General features: G+C 48.6%; 1 protein-coding gene across 2 annotated transcripts in view; it reads left to right on the forward strand.

The window, feature by feature from the left end:
* The window catches only part of Rptor (regulatory associated protein of MTOR complex 1), a 304700-nt gene that overhangs the window by 173211 nt on the left and 114131 nt on the right, over window positions 1-17358 (forward strand). For both annotated transcript variants that reach the window (XM_005350837.2, XM_013347620.2), the window contains one exon: window positions 8830-8889. In XM_005350837.2, coding sequence (XP_005350894.1) covers window positions 8830-8889 — 60 coding nt within the window. The remainder of the gene's footprint in view (window positions 1-8829; window positions 8890-17358) is intronic.

A 17358-nucleotide genomic window follows, 5' to 3' on the forward strand; every position in this document is an offset into this window, starting at 1 on the left:
TCTCATAGAGTGTAGATCCTTGTTCTAGATAATTCTCCACACACATTTCCAGAATGGGACTGGCATCTCATAGAGTGTAGATCCTTGTTCTAGATTATGCTCCACACGTGTTTCCAGAATGGGGTTAGCATTTGTAGACCCTTGTTCTAGATTATGCTCCACACGTGTTTCCAGAATGGGACTGGTATGTAGATCTTGACTTTGTTGCTCCTAAGCTGGAAGGTTGAACTGCCCCATGTCCCACGTACAAATATGTCATGTCAGCACACTCTGGCCTTCTTTTCAAAGAGTCGGTGTCCCATTCCAGACTGTGATAGACTTTATTCTGTGGGCCATGTATAAGCTGAGGTTTTGTGGGTACAGTGATCACTGTGAGAAAGGGCTGCCTCCCTACCAGTATGCTCATCTGCTTCCAGAAGCCTTTGCACTTAGTGGAATACACCTGATGCTGAAGCCACAGACAAGGAGCACAGTAGAGGAAATGTTATCAGCCTCCCACCTGCTGGAGGCACAACAGAATCTATATTTAAGTTTAATTGGAAACTCGTCTGAACTCATTTCCTGCTCCCAGAACATCAGGGATTGACCGCTTGTCACAAAACTTCTCACCTCCCAGCCAAGGGCTTCTGCTGGAGAAAGGAACACACAGGCAGCCAGCGGAGAGCCCAGACTCATGTCCATCGCCTGTCTAGCCATGACTGCAGGTCTTATTTACTGAAGGAAGCTTGCTCTCTGATAAAAGCTTCCTTTGCCTCTGGCTGGACTTCCCTACAATATCCTAAACTGGCTATATTATAATCATGTCCATCTGCTTCTCTTAAGGCAGTGTACTAAAGGTCATAAAGCAACCGAATGTCTGGCACCTACCAACTGCATAGCTGATGAATGGTCCATTTAGAAGAGGTTAAATCTGTGTTAGAGATGTTAATGTTCAGATGTGTTCTGAGCATTTAGTTTGCCTTTAGTGGGGAGAGCCTAGGTACTAGAGGAATGGGCAAGAAAGGCCTATGTGTAAAGTCAGAGGTGGGTTCTCACCTGGGCCTGTCACTTAGCCATTTGCTGGGTTCTTTAGGCCCCGCCTGAACATCCACTTTCTCTGCTAGAGGGCCAGAATAGCAATGGCAAATATAAACTGCCAGCTGTAGCAGGCAGGCAGGCAGGCAGGCAGGCAGGCAGGCAGGCAGGCAGTCCAGCTTCTGCACTCTGACCTGAAGGCACTTCAGAGCCATTGCAGTGGACATGCTAGGATAGATGCCTTCATGGTAGGCGACTTATGCATAGATGCTTTAGGATGTGGGTGCCTTAGAGATAGAAGACTAAGGGCTGACATCTTTGGTTGCCCTGAGCTGGAGGGGAGGTGCTAACAGAGGTGGGTGGAGACATGAATGCTTCCTTCTTGCTTGAGTTCTTTTTTAAATGGCAAATGTTTTCATTAACTTTTAATTGTTAAAACACTGTTTTGTATTTGACCACACATCTGGGTCCTGCCTTTTGCCTCTGCTCTAACACAAGTCACCCTCCCTTTGCTTCTGTGTGGTTCACTTTTTGTATGATTGTTAGGAGTTAAACCTGAATCAGTCAAAAAGTCACTGGGAAATTTTCAAGTTGTTAATGAGAGGCTGAAGATGTTGCCCAGTGGTGGAGCATGCTTGAATGAATGCTTGAGTTCTGATCCCATTCCCCTCCCCTATTCCTACCAATAAATTGACAAGAGCAATGTCTAGGTTTAAATTATATTGGACTGTTTCAAAAAGGGCCCTGCTTACAGATGCTTGAGCCAGGGTCTCAGCATGTAGCCCAAGCTGTTGTCCTTGATCCTCTTACATCAGCCTCCCAAGTCCTGGGGTTACAGGTAGGTATCACTCTGCCTGGCTTGATAATTCTGAGTTGGTGGCTCTTTCTCTCCTGGGAACTCAGAGCCGCTGGGAAAAGGAAACAAAAACGAAGTAGTGTTTTGTGGGAGACCCATATGAAGGCTAGCCCAAGATTAAAACATGAGGTAAAGTCTGAATGGATGGGGGCTGGGACCACCCCTCTGACCGTGTCCCAGCTTCAGCACTCAGGGGTTTCCTTGCAGACAAAACATTAGCAAAGGAAAGGAAAGCAATCTTTCTGTGTTTCCTAACCTGATCTTTGCAAGTGCTGGCCCTTCCTGTACGTGGGGACGAGTGTGTGGTCCCGCCCTACTTCAAATCCTCCCAGACACTTTCCTTTCTCACTGGAGTTTTGGGTGAGAGTCTGCCACTCTGGGCCACGGGTGCAGCAGTTTCGAGTCCGTGGTGACATCCGCACAGTCTCTGTCTTCGGGCCCCTCGTGCTGTGCTGCTCTGCGTGTCTCTGGCCTCTCTTGGCTGCTGCCCTTCTGTCTGCTCTGTCCAGTGATCGCCAACCTCCTGCTGGTGACACTCCTAGAAGAGCTTGGTGTGATGCTTCTTAATACAGAAAGAACAAATCGGGCAGAAAAGAAAGTGGTGTGGATGGTCATGACAGATGTATGCCCTGAGTAGCTGGTTCTCTGGAATTTAAAAGAATCATGTGTTTTTAAAACAGGTTTAGAGTCCATCCTAAACTTCTACCATAAAGCCGCCCTACCTCCTAGACGGGTAGATCAAGTGTACTTACAGGGCCCGTGCCTGTCTGCTGTTGACTCTGCTTTCTTTCTGGCACAGTGTTGTGATTTCCAGGGCATGGTGGCTGCTGTGGCATGGCCATTCCTCACCAGTGTGCAGTCAGGAAGCCTTGCCCTACACGGGGGCCTCTGACTGCATTTCCTACAGTATCTGTCTCTGTTTCTGGTCTGTGTCCATGGGCAGTATGCACATACTCCCTGCGACTTGTTCACTATGCATAAGTCAGTCTGAGGAGCAAGGAGCCTGAAGCTGTCACAGGCTGGGGGCAGTTCCGTGAAGGGACTCCTCTGCCCTGCCATGTGGGCGAGATGTGTTCCATGTTTCCTCACCTGAAGAAGGTGCATCCATAGGAAGGGGTGTTGCTTTCTTCTTCCAAGCCAGTGGCAGCTGTTGACACCTCAGGAAAAACTTGTTGTGGGTGGGGCAGAGGGGGTACCCCTTTGAAAGTTTGCACCCTGAGCTGTAGAAGCTTGTGTAGAACCCAAGACGGCTTTCCTCCTGTCAGCTGCTGTGTGCTTGTGTGCAGTGCCTTTTCTTTTTATGAACCATTTGAAACAGCAGTGAGAAAATGGCTCAGTGACAGACATGGTACCTCGAGGAGCAGCATCCTCGCTGCCTGCTGCTTCCCAGCTACCGTGTCTCTCATGAAAGGAAAGGTATGGGCTCGGGGCCCAAGACCAAGATCTCGGCACAGGGGAGGTTTAGTTACCCCAGAGGGACAGAGGGCAAGGACAAAGACAAAGAGATAGAGGACCAAGGAGAAGGGCAAGAGAACAAGGGAGAGGAGCAGGGGTGTCCGTGCAGGACAAAGGACTGACCGGATAGAAAGGAGACAGAGTGACCCATAGGTAAAGGGGAAACCCCCACGCTAGGATGAGGTGTTTTATTGGGCATGTTAATTAGGTGAGCCAAAGGAGGCTGCTGATTTACTGGACTTGATAGTCAGCCTCAGGTGGAGGAAATGTCCCAGTAAGGGATTGGACCTTGGTGGCTGGCGTTGGGGATGTAACTTGGCGGCTTTTCCACAAGGCAGAGGAGATGGCTGAGAAGGATAAGGCCTGCCAGAGCCGAGCCGTGCTCGCCACACTCGAGCTGGCCAGAGTTCCTCCCCTTATTAGTGAAAGGATTCATTTTTCTTTTAGTTCTCCTGGTTCTGCAGCAGAGAAAGCTCCTGAGATAACAGGCTCCTTTCTTACGTGTGACTAATCCTGGCTCCAGGCCTAGAAGCTGCCAATGGGAAGCCATTCTGTACAGTCAGAAGTGAATCCTGAAGTTTGTAAATTAGCATCAAAGGGAAAGAGTAAGAAAGAAAGCTTAGAGTTCTTACTTGGGTCTTACTCTGTACCCGATTGGTCTTCACCCACTGTAACCTAGACTGGCACTGAACTGGCAACAGTCCTTGTGCCCCAGCCTTCTGAGAGCTTGTGTTACAGGAGCAATCCACCCTACCCAACGGGCTGGCATTATCTATTTATTCATTTGCATACTTAATGTATAGTGATCTTTTGTCTACAAGTATGTCCAGTGCACCACTTGTGTGCCTGGATGGTTGGGAGCTGCCGTGTGGGTGCTAAGAGTCAAGCAGCAGGTTCTCTAGTCATCTTTCTCGCTAGGCTTTCCCTTCTAGTCTGTCATTGTGACGTCCAGAGACACAGCTCTACTGTGCTGTCCTCAGCAGCCTGAAGAGCGCTCATGGTGAGGAGGAGACCATACTGAGAGTGAGCGGCTGTGAGCTTCTCAGAAAGTAAGACGTACCCAAGTGTGGCAGTGCTGCGGGCTCTTGAGGGAGACTTGGACAGCTGTCAGCATTAGCCACATCTACCACTTAGCGCTCTGAGGTTGCTAAGGAACCTTTTGTTTCCCTTCTCTTTTATTTGATATGTGGGGCAGTTTGGTAATGCCTTGCATGGAATTCTAACCTAACAAGGTGGAATCGGGAGCCACTAGGGTTGCACAAGGTGCTTAGTGCTGTCCTTCCCTCATAAGTGGGCTTTCTAGTCTTCGCAAACGTCAGGTGTGCAGCTGCTACGGGGACCGGCCTCAGCAGCTGGCAATGGTGCTAGAGCTTTGCTGCTCTGTTGGTGAGTGCCTTCAACTGGACTTAAAGTGAGGAGCCCCTTTCCCTGCTCATGCCCCCCAGATTATCCTGTTTTTCCATTTGCCTCATTTTTGTAACAGTATTTCTGTGAGTGGAATTGGGGAAGGGTTTTATAGACAGAGGAGAGCTGCAGTAGCAGAAACAAAGACCGAAAATGAATCCCAGTTCCTTGTGAGGTAGAAAATAGAAAAGGGATTGGTTAGCCTCAGGTCACTTCTGGTGCAAGGATTAAAGCGGCTGGAACTTGATTATTGGTGGCAGGCTGCAGCTGGCCTGCTGGGGGAAGTGGTGTCTCCTCTGGCCACTCCTGGAAGGCGGGATAAACCGTGCAGCTTCTGGCTGCCGTGTAGGTGCTGCCGTGGATGGCTCCGTTTGGATCCTGGAAGGCGGGATAAACAGCGCAGCTTCTGGCTGCTGTGTAGGTGCTGCCGTGGACTGTGTAGGTGCTGCCGTGGACTGTGTAGGTGCTGCCGTGGACTGTGTAGGTGCTGCCATGGACTGTGTAGGTGCTGCCGTGGACTGTGTAGGTGCTGCCGTGGACTGTGTAGGTGCTGCCGTGGACTGTGTAGGTGCTGCCGTGGATGGCTCCGTTTGGATCTCAGTCTGATTTGTGTCACCACCTCGTCCAGAACGGAGTCCGCTCAGCTGGTGTTGTCTGGCTTCACAGTTTGGGCTACTTTTGTTTGTGTTTATTTTTCTTTTGAAGACAGCACACCTCACAGGTTTGTGTCAGTACACTTCCTGTGTGTCTCTCACCACCTCCGGTCTCATCCTTACCCTCCACTCAGTATCATTGACCGCTGGCTCCCACGGACCCCTTGACGGCCACTCTTCTGGAGCCGAGCTGAGAACATTTCTGCCTGCACATTTAAATGTCCGTTTGGCTGGGTATAAAATTCTGGTTCCAAGTTACTTTACTTCAGTAAGCTAAACATACGTGCCTCCATGCCCCTCCTGCCTCCTGCTTATTCTGCTTTTCTCTTTGAAAGTGGTCAGTTTCTGACAACCTCCCTATTTGTTGTTTTCAATATTCTCTCTGTTGTTTTTCGGTTTGGCTTGGTTTGGTTTCCTTGTTGAAATTCACCTCGCTATGCTGCCCAGGCTGGCTTTGAGCTCCTGAGCAACAGCTGGACCGTCAGGTACCTGCCGCTGTGGCCCACTGTCCTCAGATCCTTCGCCCTGGTGTCCTCCATCTACGGAGTAGGTGCCGCCTCTTAGCTCATGGTGAGAGGTACACTCACAGGACAGGGTGGCAGCCTCCAATAGAGAACACGGAGCAACTTCAACTACTTGCCTATTTTATTTCATTTAATATTTTAGACTGGCTTTCACTCTGTAGCCCAGGCTGGCCTTGAACTTGAAATGATCTTCCTGCCTCAGCCTCCCAAGTCTTTGGTTTACAAACTTGAGTCACCACACCTGGCCAGTTTTATGGATTGTTTGAGTCTTTTTTTTTTTTTTTAAGGTAGTCTTTCTATATAGCCCTGGCTGTCCTGGAATTTGGTATGTAGACTGGACTGGCCTCATACTCACAGAGATCTGCCTGCCTCTGACTCCTAGGTGCTGAGATTATAGTGTGAGCCACCATCCCCCGCATTGAGTCATTTTGTTTCTTCTTGGCCCTCATTATCCAGGAACACCCTCCCATAGAAGCCAATAGTATGAAAGGTGAGACCAGTGTTAGTCCTGGTGCGGCGAGCTGATGTTTTCTCTAGCTGTGACTTTATGCTACCCATTTTGGAAGTGCAAAGTGCCGCTTCTGCTCCCTACCTGTGAGCAGCGCCAGCCCAGTTGGGTGCAAGTAGGCAGGAGGATTGGGCTGAGCTCCCCAGAAGCTTGTTTGTGGGACTGACCTCTTGGGTGTGTTCCTAGTTCCAGAGTGTCACTCTTAATCCTGGAATACAGTTTGTGACTCAGGCAGGATCCCTCTGGGTGTTCGTCAAAAGCCCCGGGGCTTCTCAGGGCCTCGAATTGGTGAAGCGTGGCCTTGCTCTGCCTTCTTGGGGCAAGAGACGCTGCTCACCCCAATTAATACGTCCAGCCTCATGTTGCCACAGGGATCTTTGCAGTCACATCCTGTCAGGAGTTCATGAGTCAGCTAGTGCTAGAGAAAGCTTTGGCTTCCTCCAGTCTGAGGTGATTGCTTGCAATTTCCTGGCAGCCTTCAGTGCTGATCTCTGATCCTCACCCAAGGGAGACGGCCCCCACTGTCCCCATCTGTTGTGTGAATGTGCAGCCCAACAGGTGACTCATCCTTTGCCAAGGTTACAGCACTTCCAGTTTCTCTTGTCTTTGTTCTTTGGAATTATCAAGTGGTTGTTTTTAATATTTTATCTGGAATTTATTATTGCTTTTGACAAAAGAATTAGTTGGATACAAATGGTCCTGTCATTACTGGGCTCCAGACATCCCAGTCAATAAATCCATTATGGATGAGAAGACAAAACAATGAGGAGTGCAGCTCACTAGGGCTCAGACCCCAAAATGTGTCTCCTGTTGTTGGTCATGGTCACCCAGCAGGAGAGAGGCGCTGTTGGAGCTGTATGCATCGGTGCCGACTCTAAGGATATAAGGTGTCTATACAGGGGGCTGAGCAGAGCTCTTGTTAGGTCGGCAGAAGGATCTAGCTACTCAGGGCCCAGCCACCAGCCTAACTAGATTCAGCATTCTAGCTCCGTATACTCAAAGGGGCTGTCCCTACTGTCAGAGAAATGTGACCCCAAGTTTATTTGTTTTACTCTTTGATTCGTAAAACACTGACTGCAACAGCTCTACCAAAACACAAATTTTCTCCCACTGCTTGAGTTGAGCCTTGTTTCTTGAGGCAGAGAGCGTGGCTGGGCAGCTGTGTCCGTGTCCTGGGCAGGAGCCATTTCCTTGGCACGTACGGTCTGTCTGTTGTCTCTGTGTCTTTCTGTCCTTCAGTCCTCTCACCCATGAAGGCTTTCTCCCTTGTCTCCCAGTTGTGGCCTGATCTTTGTACTGAGCACATTGGATATTGGTGATATGTGTGCATACATTTCACAAATGACCAGCCCGTGCAAGGTGCAGACATCATAAATGGAAAATAGGCACAAACTGCAGACTGTCTTAACTCCTGGGTGAGAGAAGTAGAGAGTGGCCTGTAGCACAAGCACGTGGGCCGTTGTCAGTGTGTCAGAGTTGGAAGCCAGTCTGCAGAATGCACTGAAAATTGTAAGTGGGGTCATCCTGGACTGGGGCCGTCTCGTGTGCTGTGTTCCTGCTGCAGCTTTTGAAGCTCTTAGTCTTAAACATAGACAGTTCAGGCGTTTTACATTTCTCCCACTGAAAACACTCAGCTGCCTTTTTCTTCAGTGCTGTCATTGATCCTGTTCCACTATGTGCCAATAGCTCTAACAGGAGGGGGAAAAGATGGCTTCTTGCCTTCTGTCAGCACACACAAATTAGACAAAGCCCTGCCACTTCCATTCTTGCTTTCTGAGGGTGGATTCGTCCACAGATGAGAAGTCTCTCAGCTCTGGCTCCTTTGACTTTTTGATGATTAAAATGGTATAATTGAATCCATGTTCCTTTGTCTTCTGTAAGCAGCGTTTGTGTGCCTTGAAGCCATGCATCCACTCCCCAGCACTACTCCCCGCCCCCTCACTCTTTTAAGAAGGAAGAAAAGCAGGGTGGGGGAGTCCAGCCCACTCCAGCAGTTCTTAGCTGAAGCCTTGCTCTGAGTCTCAGCTCCTCGCTACTCTCCAGGGACAAGGCTCCATTGACTGCCGCCGCCCCTTTTCTCCTGCTGCTGGTTCCAGATGCTGTTCTGTTCCTACAGCCTTGGCAGACTGGCAGTGAGGCTTGCTTCTTTTGACGAGGTTTCTCTGTGTAGCTCTGGTTGTCCTGTAACTCGCTCTGTAAACCAGGCTGGCCTCAAACTCACAGAGATCCACCTTCCTCTGCTTCCTGAGTGTTAGGATTGATTTAAGGTGTGAGCCACCACAGCCAGCTGAGGCTTGCTGCTTAAACCTAAAAGATGCCTGATCTGTATTTGTTTAAACGTGTCTTTTTACCACTGGACGGTTCTCATATTCAGGGTTCCATTCATGCCTCTCATGTCCTCTCCTTTCTCTGCAGGTTTTGCATGCAGAAGTGTGTTAGTCTGGTGCCTGGAGTCACACTGGATTTGATAGAAAAGTAAGTAAGATTTGAGCCCTGCTGGCTTCCTGGGTGTGCGTGTCTTCCTCTTCCTGCTCGTGTCCTCAGAAGTCCTCACGTCAGTGTGGGGTTCTCCCCTTTCATGTGGATCTGTCCTTTGTTCTCTGATTGAAGCTCTGCTCATGATAGTTACACAAGGGCTTGGTGTTAGAGGTACTAGCATGGGGCCATATTAAAAGAAATGATAAGAAGCTCTCTTCCTGTGAATGTTTAAAATACTGCAGACTGTGATGATCTAGAACACAGGGCTGCCCACACGGTCTGTCTGAAACAGCTAGGCTCTAGTTCCACTCTGACCTCATTGCCTTTAACTTCAGGTTGGTCTTCAGTGTGCTGTGTCTTACCTCCAGCCAAGTTACTGTCGCGGGCAAACCCATTCCAGAAACAGCCAGGGTGCTCACAGTGTGAGAACCTGTATTCTCTCTTGCTTGAAGCCTGCTAAGGTCACTGAGAAGTATGTCTCTCTCCTGTTCTGATTTCTCTGCTTCTGAAATAGTAGTATCTCATGCCTCTAACCTTGGCCTGTGTTTGACTCCTCTCTACTCATCCTGACCTCTATCAGAAGTATGAAAAACTTGGGGAGGTTTTGGAACCCCACATTTTCCAAAATTACTAGATGAATGTTTTTCCAAGTTGGGATACATAGGAGTATGTGTGTGAAAATATCCAAGGCCCGAATTTATTAAGGTAGTGAGAAAAGCAAGTGTCCTCCGTGAGTCTCCCTAGGAAAGTGCTTTCCATGCACGTGAGGGCACCCACTCCAGACCCTGTGCCCAGGGCAGAGCTGCATGCACACCGCTGGCACCCACCTCCCATGCCATAGTAAGTGAAAACTGCAGTCGGATTTGTTTTCCATGTGTTGTAAACACTGTGCACAAAGGCGTGAAGAAGCATGAGACTTGGGGTTGAGGGTGTGGACACAGTCAGTGGACACAAGGCCCTGGGCTTGATTCCCCAGCATTATCCAGTAAAGAAGAAAAACAGCTACTTCAGCTGAACAGCAAAGTTGTAAGCAGAGACTACTCACTTGTCTCCCAGCCACCCAGACCCGAATAATCACACAGAAACTGTATTAATTAGAACACTGTTTGGCCAATGGCTCAAGCATATTCCTGGCTAACTCTTACATCTTAAATTAACCCATTTCTATTAATCTGTGTATTGCCACGAGACCGTGATTTACGTGTAAGGTTCCAGTGTCTCTCTCTCCTTTGGCAACTACATGGCATCTCTTTGACTCCACCTACTCTCTCTATATATATAGCTCTTCCAGCCTGGCTATATTCTCCCCTGCCATGGGCCAAAGCAGCTTCTTTATTAACCAATGGTAATAAAACATATTCAGAGCATACAGAGAGAATCCCATATACAAGGGTAACTTGAAACAGGAGAAGGAGCAACAACACCATGGAATTCTGATTGTTTCCATATATAAAAATTATAGAGTGTATATATTTTTATTGCAAAAATGCAGCATGTAAAATACATCTATACCTCACTAATAGTCATCAAAATACAACGAAGACCACTACGTGCAATTTGAGGCTAGTGTTTCCTTTTGGGTTTTGGATTGCCATCTAAGCTTAAGGGTACATCCATTCACAATGAATGACATGGAAAAGTAGTGGCTGCCAGCAGGGCACATGGGAGGTTCAGAAATCCCTTGCCAAGCAGGGCTGAGTCTTAACAGAGCAGTTTGGAAACCAAAGCACAGTGCACGGCAGAATGGGGCTGTTGGTAGACAGTAGGTCTGGGTGGTGGTGCTGCCCTTAGCCAGACACAGGTCAGTTGGCCTGGTACAGACGCAGTAGAAAGAGGTAGAGCCTCTGGTGTCACCGTGCCTTCTCAATTATGGTATGACAAACTGTGCTGGGTTCCTTACCTGATTTGTGTGTAAGAATGTGACCTAGGAGCACATTTTCTGATTTTCTTAGCTCTGTAAGTGGTGATGGAACCCACAGATGGATAGTGACCCATGCGCACACACCCCTTTCTGTCTGTGTGTTCTTACTGGTCACAAATGTTAAATACTTGTCATCAGGGACCACAGTGATGCTGCTGCTCAGACCAAGGAGCAGGGCAACAGACAAGGGCTGGGCAATGATGATTCACGTGATCTCCACAAAGTTCAGTTGTCCCTTTCTCGGACTGTGGGCGACAGGTTATGCTCTCCCCAGAAAGTCTTCATGGTGTGTCCCCACCCTTGGCTCAGGTTGTTTCTGGGGCCTCAAAGTCATGCTAGAGCTCTTGCCAGGGCTGGTGTACAGGAAGGATGGTGTGACCCCGCAGACGTCAGCGACCTGTGACACAACCACTGTGTTCCTGGGACTTCACTCTTGAGAAGTGAAACCCGAGGCTAGAGCAATGGCTCAGTGGTTAAGAGCACTTGCTGCTCCTGCAGAAGACCCAGGTTTGTTTCCCAGCATTCATAAGTCAGCTCACAAGTGCCTGTAACTCCAGTTCCAGGGGATCAGATGCCTTATTTTGACCTCCACAGGCTCCTGCTCGCGTGTGGTGCACATACAAACAAGCAGGCACACACATATGCACATAAAATAAAATAAATATTTTTTGAAAAAGAAAGGAAAAATGAAACCTACAGAATAATCCACATGGAGTTACATGAGGACCAGAAAGTGCTGTCAGCAGGAAAAGAGAAGATGTGACACACACAGCACAGGTGGTTGCAGAAGCCAGTCTCTGTAGTGATGAGGCTAGCAGGCCTACTTTACATCCCGCACGGCTAGCTTTACACCCGAAATAACAACACAAAAATTGTATTCTTTTAAACACGGCCTGGCCCATTATATCTAGCCTCTTCTTGGCTAACTCTCGTTATCTTGCTTAACCCATTTCTAATAATCTGTGTAGCACCACGAGGTGGTGGCTTACCGGAAAGGATTCTAGCCCACATCCGTCTGGGGTCGGAGCTTCATCACATCTGCCTCACTGCCTTCTACCCATCATCCTCTTCTGTTTACTCCGCCTACCTAATTTTCTGTCCTATCAAAGGGCCAAGGCAGTTTCTTTATTAACCAATGAGAGTAACACATAGACAGATGACCCTCCTCCATCAAGTCTCCAAGAGTGGCATTCTATAAAACACAGACCTGTGGGGTGGGAGGAAGTAGGTGAGGGCTGTGGAGAAGCCCCGAGGGACTAACAAGGAAGTGTCCTGCCCGTGGCCCCAGAGATGCCTTCGTATGTTAAAGCCATAGACTTCACACCAAAGGAAGTCACTTAGGTATGTAACAGACACACACACACACACACACACACACACACACACACACACACACACACCAATGGAGTTAATGTAAATGTGGGGTCAGGTAGCAGTGCACTAGGAGGGTACTGGCCAGAATCGCTGGGGCCATAGCAGAGTTGGCAACCACTGTGAACAAAATGACCAGACAAGAAACAGCACCCAGGGAAGATCAGGGGCTGAGAGAAGTGGTTTCTTCTGCTTCATGGGCAAGTCATTTTCTATTCACTATTAGAACTGGCCATTGAGGACTGGCAAGCAGTGGTGGGCATCCTTCCGCCCAGGCAGAAAAGACCAGCACTTCTACCAGACATCACTTTCCCAGATGGGACCTCACACCCTCGCACTTCTGCTTTTCCCAACCAGCAGGGTCAGCCGTGATTTAAAGTTGATGCCAAAGACTAGGTGTGGTATTTGTTTATTTGGTTTTTTTGTGTGTAGTTCTTGCATATATGTATATGTGCCCTGTGAGTGCCTGGGGCTGGCAGATTCCAGAAGATGGACCTGGAGGAATTACAGGCAGTTGTTATGTTGCTGTGTGGGTGCTATGAGCAAACCTCAGGTCCTCCGGAAGAGCAGCAAGTGCTTTTAACCACTGAGCCATCTCTCCAGCACTTGGGTTTTTTTGTTTGGTTGTTTGTTTGGTTGGTTGTTTGTCTTTCACACGGGGTTTCTCTATGTAGCTTTGGAGCCTGTCCTGGAACTTGCTCTGTAGACCAACTGTGCTATGATTAAAGTGATTAAAGGCGTGCGCTACCACCACCTGGCCGTTTGTTTGTTTGTTGAGTTAAGGAAGATGTAGTGTGTTGTCACTAGGGTGGGCATGTTTCTGAATGAGTCTGGGAGGAGCGGTGGCGAGTGGGGACTCCACCATGCAGTGTCGAGAGCTTGGGAATGCAGCTCTAGTTGTGAAGTTTAAAAGCAGAAATGCTGGTTTCCAAGAAGACTGCATGGCAGAGAACGTGCTGAGGTTGATTTAACAGTCTTGGTGTTGCGGTCATCGTTGTGCCTGTGGTTAAGATGTTGGCTTGGGTCTGAGTCACAAAGAGCAGTCTATTTCAGTTGAAACTGACACAAAGCAACATTTGCCGTTCGAAACCATATTACTGCTCTCCCTTGTAGCTTGACAAGGGTTAAATTGAGTGTGAATGGGTGAATCATATTTTTATTTTTATGCCAGGACAAATTACAAACTTGAGAATTACACCACCCTCAGAGAAAACCTGATGCAGAGCCCCAGAACTCACCGGCTACATTAGATCGAGTTCTGAGATGATGTGTTTTTCACCTTTGCTTGGGGGATGCTGCCATTTAAAAGAAAGTTTTAGACTTTTTTCTATTATGTTACAGTATTGTAAGAAGGTTTGATTTCAGACAAATTGAAACACATTGCTCTGAGTGGTCCTGCACAATCTTCATTTCATCCTTTCTGTTATTATCTTGATGTCTCCTCAAAACTTTCCCAGTTTCTGTGCAGTGCCTGTACGTGTGTGCCGCTCTACCTCCTCCCAGTCCATCCCACCGTCCTTGCTGGTCCACTTGATGCCAGCGCTGCGCTTATGCGCCTCTGAGTTTTCACAGAACTCAAGCTTTGCCTAGCTCTCCATAGTCACAGCCTCTGACTGCCCTACCACCGTGAAGAGGCAGCAAAACAGAGCGTCTGCAACCAGGAAGCCGGGCATAGAGCAGAACCAGGCTTTTGTTTTTGTCCCTATGTTTTACTTCGTGTACAGGCTTACATCCTATATTAGGCCATTTTGAAGTTTCTAACACATAGTACTATGGAGACTGGAGGCACAGCTCGGTGGTCAGGCACTTCCCTAGCATGGACAAGGCCATGGGCTCTACACCACTACAACACACACTGCCACAGAGCAGAACATAGAAAGAAAAGAGGTTTTGTTAGCTTACCATTCTGGAGCTATGAGGTCATGCAGCCACATCTGCTGAGGTCTTGCTAGAAGAGTCCTAGGCTATGCAGTGTATGACATGATAAGATGGGGTGAGTATGTGTATGGTGACTGTTTGTGTCTTCTTCCCCTGACCTCATCCAATCCTTAACCCCTCCAGCGGCCCCCTGGTCTGAGGTCACTCCTTGAAACTTTGGAGGATGCACTCTCGGCATATCCAAGCCATAGAACATCCTTTCTTCGGGATGTGAAAGATAAGGGGAGATGTAGCACAGAGTGGAAGGACATGAGACCATGGGGCCCTAGGACATGCTGTCAGTGGGAACTGCTCTCCTGCTGCTGTTGCTGCTGGACACGTGCTCTAAGAAGCGAGTGTCTTCCTGGTTATCCTGGAGGCCACAGCCTGCTGGTTTCCCATGGGTCATGGCCCCTTGCTTTATCATGCATCTGCACACAAGCTGTACAGGCAGAATGTTGGGACCTGTTGTCTGAGGGTGAGTCTCCCAAGAGTGTACTTGTCACCAGCATGCCACTGGGCAGCATGCCCTGGCACAGGAGCCCAGGGACACTTTTCTGGAAGTAGGGCCCAAGAGCCAAGATCCTTTATCCCAATGCTGAGAGCCTGAGCAGGCTCCACTGTGCTTGGTCCACTCCCCAGCTCCAGCTCCACAGGAAGGACAGTCTCTGCGGGCCAGGCTTGCACGAGCCACAACACAGTGCCAGCTGAGCCAGGTTGGCTCCAGAGCCCCAGAACATTTAAAAAGCCCTTTAATATTCTGTCTCTTTAAAACTTTGTTGAAATGAAGTGATCATAGAATAGTTACTTGCTTCTCTGTTGCATGGTCAGCACTTAAATTGGTTCAGGTCTGTTTCTAAGTGCCCAGGACTCCTGTCGCCTCTGAGCTCTCTCATCTAGGTACGATCAGCAGATGGGCTTGTGCGGTGCATCCAGAGATGCGTGTTCACCCCAGCTGCCTTCCTGGCTCACTCAAAAACCCCAAGAAGCAAAAGCCCAGCCTCCCCACCCAGGCAGCATGAGTGTTCTCTTAAAAAATGTATAAATAGCTGATGGTTTGAGAATCATGGAATATTTCAAAATATATAAATTTTTGAGTAGTTGAGAGATTTTTAATAAAAACATTTGCTCGATATTGACAAAGCTGTCAGGGGAGTTGCTGGGTGAGGTTTGTGTAATTGGCTGGGTGACATACATGGTCACGTGCCCCTGCTCACTGTGGCTAGTCTTTCGCAGAGAGTTGGAGCTCTGAGTTTTCCAAATCTCATTTGCATTAAAGCTGACAGGGAATCCATCATCATTTTGACTCGGGCTGATGGACTCCTCCTGGCTGGTTATGGTACAGTGTCTACCCCTTGTGCTTTCTCCAGGGACAGTGTGGCCTTGGTGCAGAGCTTGGAAGCCTGTGAGTTCTTGTGTGTGCTGACCTTGGATCCAAATTAATTGGTGGGCTAGACTGTTTCAGTTACAGTTATCAGAGCAAACAGTGGTGGCTGTCTGTTCAGTTCCTTGGTTCCAGTCCATTTTCTCCGTAGTTGCTCATTATTCTGAACAAAATCCTGAGCTCTGTGGATTAGTGAAAGACTGGAGAGGAAAGCCCTGAGCGTCAGTGCTCTAAGGAAACCCCAGTGAGCCCTAGCGAGGCAGGGTGCGAGGATCTGGAGTTACGAGAGCTTACCGGGATAAACAGATGCTAGCAGACTTGTAGCTGCACATAAGCACATTAGCGGGGCTTCAGTTAGAGCTGCAATTGATTGTTCTGGCTCTTCAAGGACCCTAAACATTCGTTTGCATACAGTCTTATTCTTTCATTTGGCTCACCATGTGGAAGGCTTTCTGCTAACCACACCTGTGTCACATGAGTGTGACTTTGGTTCTGGCCCACCCAGCCAGTATGACGAGTCTGCACAGATGGGCTGAGAACACAGGCATTTGTTTCCTCGTGATAAAAGATCCCCAGGGGGAATGGACATCTCTCCTGGCACACGTGTCCTTTGTCCATGTGTCCTGCCTGCCACTCATACTTCTTTCTCACACCCACCACCGGTGTTGTGCACAGGCCTCCCTCGGGGCCAGAGTGCTTCCGAATCAGAGCCTTGGCTGTCAGGGAAGCATTTCACTGAGCTTTCAGCTGTGGCCCATGAGAATCATAGCAGCCACTGCAGGTGAGAGCCCCTGAAGTTCCGCCGGCCTTTGGTGCTCTTAGGAAGCTGACTGGCTTGTTCTTTCTCATTTGCTATGGGGGGGTGGAAGCTAGGACCTCATGTACACCATACCATGGAGCTGCACCCCGGCACCAGGGTGTGGTTGTTGCCACCTCGTTTTCTTTCCATCTTCATGAGATTGGGTATGGCAATACTTTTGCTGTCAGCCAGTTAGAAACCCACCCTGAGTTGTATTGTTATCTGTCTTTGCTGTCACTAGAGAAGGGACTGAGCTCCACACTGTGGACTTGCTAGGTGGATATGGTGGGGACCAGGGTCAGTTTTCAGAGGTTGCCTTATTGCTATGCTCCAGATACGGTTCCTCTGGACACCAAGGTAGCCTTAGCAATTACCTGCAGGTGCCACACGCCTCATGTGGGTATTTCGTTACCTTTAGTATCTTAAAGCTAGGGAAGGTGTCTGTTTTCCAGTGTCTGCTGTGTCTGGGAGGAAGAGCGAACTCCCTTGAGCCCCCTCCGTGCTTCTAATTATCCTTGCTCACCTATCGCCTGATGAATATGCCTGTTGCTGCTGCAATGCATATTTATATTCCGAATCCTTTGAGAGAGTGGCAATAAGATCCATGCTTGCAAATTAAGGGACATTTTTCAGCTCTGAAACAAAGTAATGAAACGCTTAAACAGTGCTGGAAATATTAGGGTTCTCAGAAAGCTCCAGGGATCCTACAGATGCTGAACCTGCTCCAAGAGGCGGTTAGTTAGTATTCTGATCACTAGAGGCACAAAGTGTACAAAAAATTATTCATGATTAACATCGATTGTGTAAACACGTACTCTAAAGAGCTAACGGGCATGTCTGGAGTAGCACAGCTGCCGCTGGTGCTCCTGCTGCTTCAGAGGCTGCAGGACCATCTACCTCCAGGTGCCCGCTGCCCTAGCGTGGACTTGATTCTGGATTTGAAACCACGTGGCTTTCATCGCATTCTAAAATAGCACTTGCTGAGCACCCCTGTAAGCCCAGTCCTGTGTGGAGGGCTTTGTATATTATCCCCTTCCCTTTTTTTTTTTTTTTTTTTTTTTTTTTTTTTTTTTT

The sequence above is a fragment of the Microtus ochrogaster genome, chromosome 7 (genome assembly GCF_000317375.1).
Source record: "Microtus ochrogaster isolate Prairie Vole_2 chromosome 7, MicOch1.0, whole genome shotgun sequence".
Classification (NCBI taxonomy): Eukaryota; Metazoa; Chordata; class Mammalia; order Rodentia; family Cricetidae; genus Microtus; species Microtus ochrogaster.